Source organism: Pongo abelii, chromosome 20, assembly GCF_028885655.2.
Source record: "Pongo abelii isolate AG06213 chromosome 20, NHGRI_mPonAbe1-v2.0_pri, whole genome shotgun sequence".
NCBI lineage: Eukaryota > Metazoa > Chordata > Mammalia > Primates > Hominidae > Pongo > Pongo abelii.
The window spans coordinates 52,426,993-52,440,502 of record NC_072005.2 but is presented as its reverse complement, the minus strand read 5'-3'; the positions used below and the strand labels follow the sequence as shown (position 1 = coordinate 52,440,502).

The 13,510-nt window shown below is 49.6% G+C and overlaps 1 protein-coding gene across 5 annotated transcripts in view; it reads right to left on the bottom strand.

The window, feature by feature from the left end:
* Positions 1–343: 343 nt before the first annotated feature.
* The window catches only part of HIF3A (hypoxia inducible factor 3 subunit alpha), a 47,903-nt gene continuing 34,736 nt past the window's right edge, over positions 344–13,510 (bottom strand). For 2 of the 5 annotated variants that reach the window (XM_024236705.3, XM_002829442.5), the window contains 2 exons: positions 9,691–9,772; positions 344–4,234 (listed from right to left, as the gene is read on the bottom strand). In XM_024236705.3, the coding sequence (XP_024092473.2) occupies positions 4,137–4,234; positions 9,691–9,772 (180 nt within the window). In that variant the 3' untranslated portion in view covers positions 344–4,136. Of the gene's footprint in view, positions 4,235–4,838; positions 5,535–9,690; positions 9,773–13,510 lie in introns of those variants that run through there. The other 3 variants (XM_054540743.2, XM_054540744.2, XM_024236707.3) reach the window with 2 other exon arrangements.

The following is a 13,510-nucleotide window of genomic DNA, read 5'->3' as shown; positions in this document are numbered from 1 at the left end:
TTTGAGACCAGCCTGACCAACGTGGTGAAACCCCGTCTCTACTAAAAATACAAAAATTAGCTGAGTGTGGTGGCACATGCCTGAAATCCCAGCTACTTGGGAGACCAAGGCAGGAGAATCGCTTGAACCTGGGTAGTGGAGGTTGCAGTGAGCAGAGATTGTGCCACTGCACTCCAGCCTGGGCAATAGAGTGAGACTCCAAGAAAAAAAAAAGAAAAGAAAAGAAAGAAAGAGAGAGAGGGAAGGAAGGAAGGAAGGAAGAAAGAAAAAAAAAAAAGACACTCAGCCACCAGTGCACCCACACTCCCAGAGGAGATCCAAAAGATGAGTCAACACACAGAGCTCTGGTGCCTACCAAGGTGAGGTCTTTATGGTGTATAGAGATTGGTGAGTTTCACAGCCAGTGTGGCCGGTCTAGTCCCTCCCCTTTCCCTAGCCCAGCACAATTCCCTCCATTGAGGGCCCACATCACCTCCAGAGGGAGGAGGGAGGGGTTGGACCCCCCCATAGCACCGATCTGGATAGGCCACCCCCTGACAAAACAGAGTGAGCAGTGCCTTCCACAAAGGGGGTAAATGGGGCTAAGAAGGGAGAGGCCTTTTCCTGTGGGAGACCAAGAGTAGCACCATTTGTAGAAAGAAAGAAAGCTGGGGGGTAAGGGAGGCACATAGATGGTGGCAGAGAGCTGAGCGGTCCTGGCCTCTCTCCTCACCCGGCAATATGCAGACAGTGCCGTGCCTGTGCATGTGCCTGTGCAGCTGGAGAAGTCTTCGGATTGCAAACCACCCAAGGGGTGAGGGAGCCCCAGGTGCCCCAAACATGTGGGGTAAAGTCAAGGTAAGTGCATGTCTGGAGGGCTGGGGTGGGAAGTGGAAGGGGTTCTGGGGCACAGAGATTGTAGGCAATGAGAATGGAGAGGCATGAAGACCAGGAGCAGCGCAGCCTAGAGGGTAGGGGTCTAGAATGGGAAGACTTAAGACTGAAAGAAGGAATTGGGTAAGTTCAGTGGGGTGGGAAGCCCAGAATAGATTTAGGAGGGTGGGGTCTGGAATTAGGGAGTTGAGGTTATAAGATTCAGAACCAGAGGAATCCTTAGGGAAAAGTCTAGATTCCAGAATCAGAAGCATTTGGAGGCTGAATTATAGAATCAGAGGAATTTGGATCTGAAATCAAAGGCAGTTGGAAGCTGTGAGGCTTAGAAGCAGAGGAATTTATAGAATAAGGCATAGAATTAGAAAAAGCCTGGCTGGGCTCCGTGGCTCATGCCTGTAGTCCCAGCACTTTGGTGAGGCCAAGGAGGGAGAACTGCTTGAGCTCAGGAGTTCGCGACCAGCCTGGGCAACATGGCGAAACCCTGTCTCTATTTTTTTTTTTAATAAAAAAAGGAAAAACAAAAGCCTAAAATCTGAATTCTAGAACCAGAGAGATTTTGGAACCATAAGATCTAGAATCAGAAGGAGTTGAGGGTGGTAAGATCTAAAACCAGAGAAATGTATAAGGCAAAGTCTAAAATCAGAAGATATTTGAAGTCTGAATTCTAGACCCAGGGTAATTTGGAGTCAGATCTTGAGTGAGGAGGAGCTGGAAATGATGAAGTCTAGAGCCAAGGGAACTTACGGAATGAGGTCTAGAATCAGAAGGCACTTGTAAGTCAGTTCTAGAACCAGAGAAACAGCAGATCACCAGATCTTGAATCAGAGGACCCTGGAGATGCACCTTCTAGAAGTTGTGTAGTCTGGAACTAGTGAGTGATACAGGTCATGAGGTTCAGAATCTAAGAGAACTAGAGCGTCGTCTGGTTCTAGAAGAACTGATTATTATAAGATAAGGACAGGGTCGGGCACGGTGGCTTATGCCTGTAATCCCAGCACTTTGGGAGGCTGAGGTGGGTGGATCACCTGAGGTCAAGAGTTCAAGACCAGCCCTGCCAACTTGGCAAAACCCCGTCTCTACTAAAAAATACACAAAAAATTAGCAGGATGTGGTGGTGGGCTCCTGTAATCCCAGCAATTTAGGAGGCTGAGGCAGGAGAATCGCTTGAACCCAGGAGGCGGAGGTTGCAGTGAGCCTAGATGGCGCCACTATACTCCAGCCTGGGCAACAGAGAAAGACTCCATCTCAAAAAAGAAAAGAAGAAGAAGAAACAAAGATAAACACATCAAACTCTCTGTACTTGTCTTTGATGAGAGAAAATGAGTCTTGGTTATAGAGAACTGCAGAAGAATAAGCTGAGCCTCATAAGGTCTAAAACAAAAGTGATTTAGAAATTAAGAAGTCTGGCAAGGCATGGTGGCTCACTCCTGTAATTTCAGCACTTTGGGAGGCTGAGGCAGGTGGATCAGTTGAGGTCGGGAGCTCAAGACCAGCCTGGCCAACATGGTGAAACACTGTCTCTACTAAAAATATAAAACTTAGCTGGGCATGGTGGCACACGCCTGTAATCCCAGCTATTTGGGAGGCTGAGGCCCAAGAATTGCTTGAACCCAGGAGGTGGAGGCTTCAGTGAGCCGAGATTGCGCCACTGTACTCCAGCCTGGGTGACAGAGTGGGACTGTGTCTCAAAAAAAAAAAAGAGAGAGATTAAGAGGTCTCGATTTGGAACCAAATGTATTACCGATCAGGAGAACTGGAACCAACAGGAAGCTTGGAGTTGTGGGGTCCAGAACCAGAGGAAATCACTGAGTATAAGATCTGGAACCAGAGGGAGTTGGAGGGTGTGAGATCTAAAACAAGAGGGATGAATTTATAGGAAGAGGTCTAGAATCAGAGGAAGTTAGTGAATTCTAGAACCAAAAGAATCTGGTAGTCATAGACTGTAGAGCCAGAGGGAGTTAGAGGTTGTGGGGCCCAGAACCAGACAATTTTTGGGGATCGTGAGGTTTGAAAACAGGCAGAATGAGAGGCTGGTGAGGTCCAGAACTAGAAAGAGCTGAAGATGGTGAAATTTGAAGCAGTGGGATTTGGAGAACGTGAGTTCTAGCCGGGTGCAGTGGCTCACGCCTGTAATCCCAGCACTTTGGAAGGCTGAGGCAGGTGGAGCACTTGAGGTCAGGAGTTCAAGACCAGCCTGGACAACGTGGTGAAACCCCATCTCTACTAAAAATACAAAAATTAGCCGGGCATGGTGGCACATGCCTGTAGTCTCAGCTATTTGGGAAGCTGAGGCAGGAGAATCACTTGAACCCAGGGCGCGGAGGCTGCAGTAAGCTGAAATCGCACCACTGCACTCCAGCCTGGGTGACACAGCAAGATTCTGTCTCAAAAAAAAAAAGAAGAAGAGGAAGAGGAAGAGGAAGAGAAGGAAGAGGAAGAAGGAAGAAGAAGAAAGTGATCTAAAGCAGACCACATTGGAGGTTGTGTGGTCTGGAACCAGTGCAGGTCAGAGGTTATACAATCTGGAACTGGAGCAGGTTGGAGGTTGCACAGTTTGGAAGCAAAGGAACTGGGAGGCTGCCCCTGAAGTAGGAGGACCATGAATGAAGTCAGTGTCCAGGCAAAGCTGGGGCAGCAGGAAGCCCAGAGCGCAAGGGGCAGGCAGAGCTGGCGGGCAGCTTGGGAAGTCGCTGGGGGTGAGGTCTGGCCCAGAGCCTCCCCGCACTGACACCTGAGGAGGGGGGAAGATCAGAGTCCCACATTCTTACAGACCCCAGGCAATTCATCATGATTAAAAACCATATCACGAAATTGACAAAAATAAAAATAATAATACAAGAAGGATAGAAGGAAACGTGATCACGTTGACCTGTGGATCATTGTTCTCCCCAGAACCTGGAAACACAGATCTGACTCCCCCAACCCTCCCCACCCCTGATTCCCCGAAATAAAGCCGAGAGAGGCAGAGAAAGGGATAATGAGGTAACCAAGTATTGAGAACCCCAAGAGAAATCCTGAGAGAAGGAGGAGGGGGCCAGGGACCCCCTCCCAGAGGTCACTGAGCTGAGACCACCCCAAAGAGCCCCCAGATTGGGAGCAGGAAGAGGGGTGAGGGCTGAGGTAGGCCCGAGGTGGGCAGAGGGCACATAGAGGAGAGAGGGGCCCCTCTCCTGGCGCCCCCATCCTGTGCGTTGGCTGCCGGCTTGGAGTGTGGTTGAGGTCCTTTCTCGGAGAGGAGAAGGCGGATGGGGAGAGGAGCTGGCTCAGTCGGCCTGGGCTGAGCCTGCCCTTGGCTGGAAGGGGCCCCCGGGCTGGGTAGTGTCCTCGTCTGAGTACGGAGAGAGCAGTGAGGGGCCCAGACCTGCAAAGATGAAAGATAAATGATAAATGAAAGGTAAAAGACAAAAGATAAATCAGAGGACAACCATAACCCCAATGTTAGGAATAATGTTTAAAATCTTAAGGAAATTGAACACTCGAACAAAGGATTTTTAGTAATTTTACTTTTGCGCAGAGGGGTGCCTCTTTGGCTAGTTGCCATGAGAGCACACTGGAACAAAGGGGCACAAAAGCCTTTATTTTTTGACGCAAGTCTTGTTTTTGTACTTTTTTTTTATTGGCTGGGGTCGGGTTATACAATTTAAACTAATTTCGGTTGGCTAAACATTTGATTTTTTTTTAGATAAGGTGGGCACGTAAAAGAAAGCAGAGAGGAAAGGGGAAGGGGTGTCTGTAATGAGTTAGAAAGTTAGTCCTTTTTTTAAATAAGGAAAGGAATGTGAGCTGGTATTGATAATGCCTGGTATTGTGGCGTGTCTGGGCATTTAACCAAGGCAAAAAGGAAAAAAAGGAGAAAAAGGGAAAAAGGTGGGGGGTACTATGAATTAAAGAATAAAAGACTGATCGGATTATTTGAGGAGGAACCTCATCATATCCCACACCAACCCGTCTCCCCTTCCTGGCAGTTAAAAGCCTGGGTGGCGAGGCAGGCCTGCCTGGATTCAAATGGCAGTGACATCTTGGGCACGTTCTGCTCTCTGAACCTCTCTGGGGTGTTCAGGGCTGCGGTGAAGAACCCGAGTCCAGAGTCAGATGCTGCCCTAGTTTGAATCCAGGCGTTGCTATTTACTTGCTGTGTGACCTGGGGCAGGTGGCTTCACCTCTCTGTGCCTCAGTTCCCTCATCTGTAAGACGGGCTAATAACAGCATCTCCCTCTTGATTTACTCCTCTGTTGTGAGGAATAAATGAGTAAATCCATGGAAGGTGTTTTGAACCATAACTAGTACTGGTGAGAAAGCAGTTAAGTCAGCTGTTGTTACTTGGGAAACCAGGATACTCACATGTACTTCATTTATGAGAGTTTATTCATTCAAAACATATTTTCTGTTGGGTGTGGTGGTTCATGCCAGTAATTCCAGCACTTTGGGAGGCCAAGGCAGGTGGATCGCTTGAACTCAGGAGTTCAAGACCAGCCTGGGCAACATGGTGAAACCTCGTCTCTACAAAACATACAAACATCAGCCAGGCATGATGGCACATGGCTGTAGTCCCAGCTACTTGTGGGGGCTGAAGTAGGAGGATCACTTGAGCCCAGGAGGTCGAGGCTGCGGTGAGCCGTGTTTGTGCCACTGCACTCCAGACTGGGTGACAAAGGGAAAACCTATCTCAAAAACAACAAAAAAACCCAACACATTTACTGAGCACCTACTTTGTGTCAGGCACTGTGCCAGGTGCTAGAGACACAGCAGTGACCAGGATGGATGAATCTCCCTGCCCTTATGGGGCCGACACTCCAGTGAGAAGTGCCAATTGGATCAGGTGCACACAGGATTTAGCACAAAGCTAGGCACGGCGTGAGTGCGTGAATCTTAGCTCCTCATTCACAAATATGTGCTGAGAACTTCCTCTGTGCTTAGCCACCGCCCACCCATGTGCACAAAGAAGAGAACAGCAGGGACTCAGACAGCCCTGGCCCCTTCCCTTGAAGGTCTCATACCCAAAGGAGAAGACAGACAGTCATCAAATGATGACACAAAGGCCTGTGTAATTATGGAGTGTTAAAAACCATGAGCGTATGAAGTCAGGGAGGGCTTTGTGTAAGGAGTAATATTTGGTTTCAGATCTAAAGGATGTGGTAACATGGCGAAGAACAGAGGGAAAAGTATTCCAGGCAGCAGGATCAGGATATGCAAAGGCCCTGAGGCAGCCTCCTCAAGCAAGGTGACTTCAAAGCCAACACAATGCCCCACAGAGGCTCCATGCAGTCAGCCCTCACCTTTCTCTCCTCTCTGCTTCAGCTACATTGGCCTTGCTTTTCCCCAAATAAGACAGAGACAGCCAGGCACAATCTCAGCACTTTGGGAGGCTGAGGCAGGAGGATCACTTGAGCCCAGGAGTTTGAGACCAGCCTGAGCAACATAGCAAGACCTCTTTCTCTACAAAAATTAAAAAATTAGCCAGACGTGATGAAGCGCACTTGTAGTCCCAGCTACTCGGGAGACTGAGATGGGAGGATCGCTTGAGCCCAGGAGTTCAAGGCTGCAGTGAGCTCTGATTGCACCACTGTGCTCCAGCCTGGGCAACAGAGCAAGACCCACCCTGTCCCCCCACCCCCAAAAAAGACAGATACAGTCTCCACCTAAGGGCCCTTGTACTTGCTGTTCTCTCTGCCTGGGACAGTCTTCCCCCCGATATCGTCAGGACTCACTCCAGGTCTTTGCTCAACTATCACCTTCTCAATGAAACCACCCTGATCATACTGTTTAAAACTGAAATCCCCCACTCCAAACCCTTTTTGCTTGCATGCATTATTTCCCCCTGTTACACTTATTTTCATCTCCCACTCTTTTTTGTTCATTTGTTTATATTTATATTTTTATTTTTTGAGACAGAGTCTTGCTGTGTTGCCCAGGCTGCAGTGCAATGGCGTGATCTCAGCTCACTGCAACCTCTGCCCCCTGAGCTCAAGTGATTCTCCTGTCTCAGCCTCCCGAGTAGTTGGGATTACAGGCGCCTGCCACCATGCCTGGCTAATTTTTGTATTTTTAGTAGAGACAGGGTTTCACCATGTTGGCCATGCTGGTCTTGAACTCCTCACCTCAGGTGGTCTGCCTGCCTCAGCCTCCCAAAGTGCTAGGATTCCAGGCATGAGCCACTGCATCTGTCCTGTTTGTTTAAATAGAGACAGGGGCCTGGTGTGGTGGCTCACGCCTGTAATCCCAGCACTTTGGGAAACTGAGATGAGTGGATCGCTTGAGCTCAGGAGTTCAAGACCAGCCTGGGCAACGTGGTGAAATTCTGTCTCTACTAAACACACACACACACACACACACACACACACACACACACACACACACACACACACAAAGTCGAGTGTGCTGGTGCCCACCTGCAGTCCCAGCTACTTGGGAGGCTGAGGTGGGAGGATCTCTTGAGCCTGGGGACACACAGGCTGCAGTGAGCTGACAGTGTACCACTGCACTCCAGCCTGGGTGACAGAGCAAGACCCTTCTCAAAAAAAAGAGAAAGCCTGTAATCCCAGCACTCTGGGAGGCTGAGGTGGGCAGATCACGAAGTCAGGAGATTGAGACCAGCCTGGCCAACATGGTGAAACCCCGTCTCTACTAAAAATACAAAAAATTAGCTGGGCGAGGTGGCAGGCGCCTGTAGTCCCAGCTACTCAGGAGGCTGAGGCCAGCGAATGGCGTGAACCCAGGGGCAAAGCCTGCAGTGAGCCTTGATCGTGCAGCTGCACTCCAGCCTGGGTGACAGAGCGAGACTCTGCCTCAAAAAAAAAAAGGAGAGAAAGAAAATAAATAAATAGAGACAGGATCTCACCCTGTCACCCAGGTTGGAGTACAGTGGTGCAGTCATAGCTCACTGCAGCCTCGAACTCCTGGGCTTAAGCAATCCTCCCGTCTCAGCCTCCCAAGTAACTAGGACAACAGGTGCGTGCCACCACACCCACCAGGTTTTTAAAAATTTTTTGTAGAGACAGGGTCTTGCCATATTTCCCAGGCTGGTCTCGAACCCCTGGTCTCAAGTGATCCTCCCCTCCATAGTCTCCCAAAACACTGTGATTACAGGCATGAAACACTCACCCCGCCCTCTTGCACTCTTTTTTATTTGAGACAGGGTCTCGCTGTGTTGCCCAGACTGGAGTGCAGTGGCACCATCATAGCTCACTGCAGCCGTGAACTCCCAGGCTCAAGTGATCCTCCCGCCTCAGCCTCCAGAGTAGCTGGAACTATAGGCATGCAGCACCATGCCCGGCCAATTAAAAAAAAATTTCAGCCAGGTGCAGTGGCTCACACCTGTAATTCCAGCACATTGAGAGGTCAAGGCAGGCACATCACCTGAGGTCAGGAGTTCAAGACCAGCCTGGCCTACATGGTGAAACGCCGTCTCTACTAAAAATACAAAAATTAGCCGGGCATGGTGGCATGTGCCAGCTACTTGGGAAGCTGAGGCAGGAGAATCGCTTGAACCCAGCAGGTAGAGGCTGTAGTGAGCCAAGATTTCACCACTGCAGTCCAGCTTGGGCGACAGGGCAATGTAGAGACAAGGTCTCGCTATACTGTCCAGGCTGATCTCAAACTCCTCGCCCCAAGTGATCCTCCCACTTTGGCCTCCCAAAGTGCTGGGATTACAGGCATGAGCCACCGTGCCCAGCCTCCCTCTTGCACTCTTTCTCATACTCGTTTCTTTGTTATGGTCTGTCTCCTGCACTAGAATGTCAGCTCCTCAAGGGTAGAGATTTCTATACAATTTGTTCACAGTGAGTCCCCAGCCCCTAGAACCATGCCTGGTGCTTACTGCGTGCTCCATAAATATTTGTTACATGCACGAAGGAAAGAATAAAGCGAACGACAGTGACTGTGGCTGAAACAGAGGGTGTGGAGCACAGTGTGCTCTGAGATGTGGCAGAGACCAGACCCTGCAGGGATCTGAGTCTAAGTGAGGAGCTTGATGTTTCTTTGAAGGGCACTAGGGAGCCATAGAAGGGTTTTGAGCAGAAGAGGGCCAGGATCAGACCCAGGCTCTGAAAAGATCCCTCTGGCTGATACCTGGAGGTTTTAAATGAAGCTATGGCTTTTGACAGCTGCACTGGAAAATGACAGCTTGTCTCATGCTCCGTGGAGGGGCTGTGGGAAGCAGCATCACCACCATAGCAACATGGGAACAAATTTCCTTTACATTTTTTTTTTTTCATCTAAAAACATTTTTAGGCCGGGTGCGGTGGCTCACGCCTGTAATCCTAGAAGCTTTGGGAGGCCGAGGCGGGCGGGTCACCTGAGGTCAGGAGTTCGAGACCAGCCTGGCCAACATGGCGAAACCCCGTCTCTATGAAAAATACAAAAATTAGCCAGGTGTGGTGGCGCACACCTGTGATCCCAGCTACTCGGGAGGCTGAGGCAGGAGAACCGCTTGAACCCGGGAGGCGGAGGTTACAGTGAGCCGAGATCACGCCACTGCACTCCAGCCTGGGCGACAGAGTGAGACTTCATCTCAAAAAATAAATAAATAAATAAATATAAATAAATAAATGTGATCATAGGCGTGCAGGCTCCAGAGACCTAGGCTCGAGCTTCCACCCCAAAGGGCAGCCTTGGAGAGCCCCTGCCGCCCTTAGGGTCTCTCTTCCTCTCTCCTCCACAGTGCCCATGAGAAGAGAGAAGAAACAGGAGCTGCCGTTTCCACCAAGGTCATCTCCAAGCACTGATAGTCCCCCAGCACCTTTGGAATGGCTCCATCCCTCTCGCACCTCCCAGGGGAGAGGGTGCCCTGGGGCTCTGGATACCCAGGTTGCTACTCACCCAGGGGCTCATTCAGGTTCAGGAGTGGGGTGCTGGGGTCCTGCAGGCTCCCTGGGGCTGGTCCTCCTGTCAGAAGGAAACTCTGTGGGAGAGAGACAAAGCCACCACCATCATCATTATCATCATTAGTATCCAAGAAATGGCCGGGCGTGATGACTGTAATCCCAGCACTTTGGGGGGGCTGAGGACAGAGGATTGGGAGAATCACTTAAGCCCAAATGTTTGAGACCAGCCTGGGCAAGATAGTGAGATCTCATCTCTACAAAAATTTAAAAATTAGCTGGGTGTGGTAGCATGAGCCTGTAATCCTAGTTACTTAGGAGGCTGAGGTGAGAGGATCCCTTGAGACCAGGAGTTTGAGGTTGCAGTGAGCTATGATCATGTCACTGCATTCCAGTCTGGGTGACAGAGACCCTATCTCTAAAAAAAATAAAAATAAAAATAAGGCCAAGTGCAGTGGCTCATGCCTGTGATTCTAGTGCTTTGGGAGGCCAAGGTAGGAGGATCACCTGAGGTCACGAGTTTGAGATCAGCCTGGGCAACATAACGAGACCCTATCTCTACAAAAAATTTAAAAAATGAAATAAGCTGGGCATGGGGGCTCACGCCTGTAATCCCAGCACTTTGGGAGGCTATGGGCGGATCATTCGAGGTCAGGAGTTCGAGACCAGCCTGGCCAACATGGTGAAACTCCATCTCTACTAAAAATACAAAAATTAGCAGGGTGTGGTGGCGCATGTCTGTAATCCCAGCTACTTGGGAGGCGGAGGTAGGAGAATTGCTTCAACCTGGAAAGAGGAGGTTGTAGTGAGTCAAGATCGTGCCACTGCACTCCAGCCTGGCTGGAGTGAGACTCTATCTCAAAAAAGAAAGAAAAGAGGCCAGCCGCGGTGGCTCACGCCTGTAATCCCAGCACTTTGGGAGGCCGAGTTGGGCGGATCACGAGATCAGGAGATCGAGACCATCCTGGATAACCCGGTGAAACCTCGTCTCCACTAAAAATACAAAAAAATAGCCGGGTGTGGTGGCAGCCGCCTGTAGTCCCAGCTACTCGGGAGGCTGAGGCAGGAGAATGGCGTGAACCCGGGAGACGGAGTTTGCAGTGAGCTGAAATCGCACCACTGCACTCCAGCCTGGGCGACAGAGCAAGACTCCGTCTCAAAAAAAAAAAAAAAAAAAAAAAGAAAGAAAGGAAAGAAAAAGGAAGGAAGAAAGGAAAAAAAATATATATCCAAAGACAAGATGGTGCAGTAGTTAAGGGCTGCTGGGGTCCAGTGGCCATCCATTCGTGATGTGACTTTGGGTCAGTCCCTGTCCAGTCATCCTACTTGTGTTCCTCCAGAGCCTCATTCCCCCTTCTCCTTCCTCCTTCGCCCGAGGACCTGTGCACAGGGACCGTAACAGCGTGCAACTTTGCTCCGTGTGTTCCTGTTGGTTGGAGACACCAGCAGGTAGGGTATTTATTCTTCTCTGTGAGTTGGCGGTGTCCCTCCATGGAAAGTTTCAGCCCTCATTAGCTGGACTCCACTCGCTGCAGGATCTGGTGACCACCCCGCCCTGCACCTTCAGGCCAGGGCTGGTGCCCACTTCCCATGCTGTGCCCCAAGGTACTGCACCAGCCTTGCTGATTTCCCTACACTATGTTAACACCTTTTTCAACAGTCCTGTTATTAAATTCTCCTCAACACTCCCTCTGAGTGTGCTACCTTTCCTGTGCAGACTCTGATACAGTTGTTTAACTTCTTCTGTGTAAGTGTGTATAACAGTAACGAGAACATTTCAATAGTAGTTGTGGGGATTAAATAAGCTAATCATGCAATGAATTTAGTGCAGTCAGTGTCTGGCATATGGTAGGCACTTAATAAGTGTAAGCTATTATATATATGTGTGTGTGTGTGTGTATACATACACACATATATATACACATATATACATATACATATGTATATGCATATACATATGTATACGTATATGCATACATATATGTATATACACATATGTATACGTATATGCGTATATATACACACACACACACACACACATATACATATATATAGAGAGAGAGAGGTTTTTTTGTCTTTCTGAGATGGAGTTTCACCGTGTCCTTCAGGCAGGAGTGCAATGGCGTGATCTTGGCTCACTGCAACCTCTGCCTCCCAGGTTCAAGCAATTCTTGTGCCTTAGCCTCAAGACTATTCTTGTGCCTTAGCTGGGACTACAGTTGTGCACCACCACACCCGGCTAATGTTTGTATTTTTAGTAGAGACAGGGTTTCACCATGTTGGCCAGGCTGGTCTTGAACTCCAGACTTCAAGTGATTCTCCCGCCTCATCCTCCCAAAGTGCTGGGATTACAGGCGTGAGGCATTACGTCTGGCCTGTAAACTGTTATATTATCAACCATATCTCATATTCAAACAACCCTTTGCAGAGTGAAGAACCAGGGCACTGCTGTAAGCACTAGGGAACCACGAAAGTTCCTAGAGGGAGGCCTTGCAGAAGTGACATAGTCCAGGCTGGCTTTTTTATTTTTATTTTTTTGAGACAGCGTCTTGTGCTGTCATCTAGGCTGGAGTGCAGTGGCACGATCATGGCTCACTACAGCCTTGACCTCCCAGGCTCAGGTGATCCTTTCACCGCAGCTTCCTGAGTAGCTGGGACTACAGGCACATGCCACCACACCCGGTTAAATTTTAATTTTTTTTTTTTTTTTGTAGAGACAGCATCTCACTATGTTGCCCAGGCTGGTCTCGAACTCCTAGGCTCAAGTGATCCTCCTGCCTTGGCTTCCCAAAGTGCTGGGATTACAGGCGGGAACCATTGCACCTGGCCTAGGCTTTTGAAAAGGGTATTGTGGTTGCTGTTGTGCAGAATGAATAGCTGGGGAGAGACTGGAGGAGGGATACTGCGGGGAGGCTGCTTTTGTTTGTTTGTTTAGATGGAGTTTTGCTCTTTGTCACCCAGGCTGGAGTGCGGTGGCAGGATCTCGGCTCACTGCAATCTCCGCCTCCCGGGTTCAAGCAGTTCTCCTGTCTTAGCCTCCAGAGTAGCTGGGATTACAGGCGCCTGCCACCATGCCTGGCTAATTTTTGTATTTTTAGTAGAGATGGGGTTTCACCATGTTGGCCAGGCTGGTCTCGAATTCCTGACCTCAGGTGATCCACCCACCTCGGCCTCCCAAAGTGCTAGGAATATAGGCGTGAGCCACCGCGTCTGGCTCTTTGGTTTGTTTTTATACACCATTTATGGTCAGCCCACTGAGTGTCAGCTAAGGGCCTAATTTCCTTTAATCCTCATGGCAGTCCCGTGAGATGTGTGAGGAAACTGAGGCTCCACGTGGTGATGTCACCTGCCCAAGGTCAGGTGGCAGTTACTGGGTGGCAGACCTGGGACTTGAACCCAGGTCAGTCTGATTCTAGTGTCTGCACTTTGAACTCTGCACTAGTAATCCAAGGCCAAGACCTGTTCTAATTTGGGGAGGGGGTCCCATGGGAGCAGAGAAGATCCCTGCAGATACCAGCCGCATGCCATTTCTCCCCTTAGGCTGCTTAATTTTTCCTTCTTTGCACTTATTGCCTTTTTTTTTTTTTGAGACGGAGTTTCGCTCTTGTTGCCTAGGCTGGAGTGCAGTGGCACGATCTCAGCTCACTGCAATCTTCTCTTCCCGGGTTCAAACGATTCTCCTGCCTCAGCCTCCTGAGTAGCTGGGATTACAGGCATGCGCCACCATGCCTGGCTAATTTTGTATTTTTAGTAGAGATGGGGTATCTCCATGTTGGCCAGGCTGGTCTCAAACTCCCGACCTCAGGTGATCCATCTGC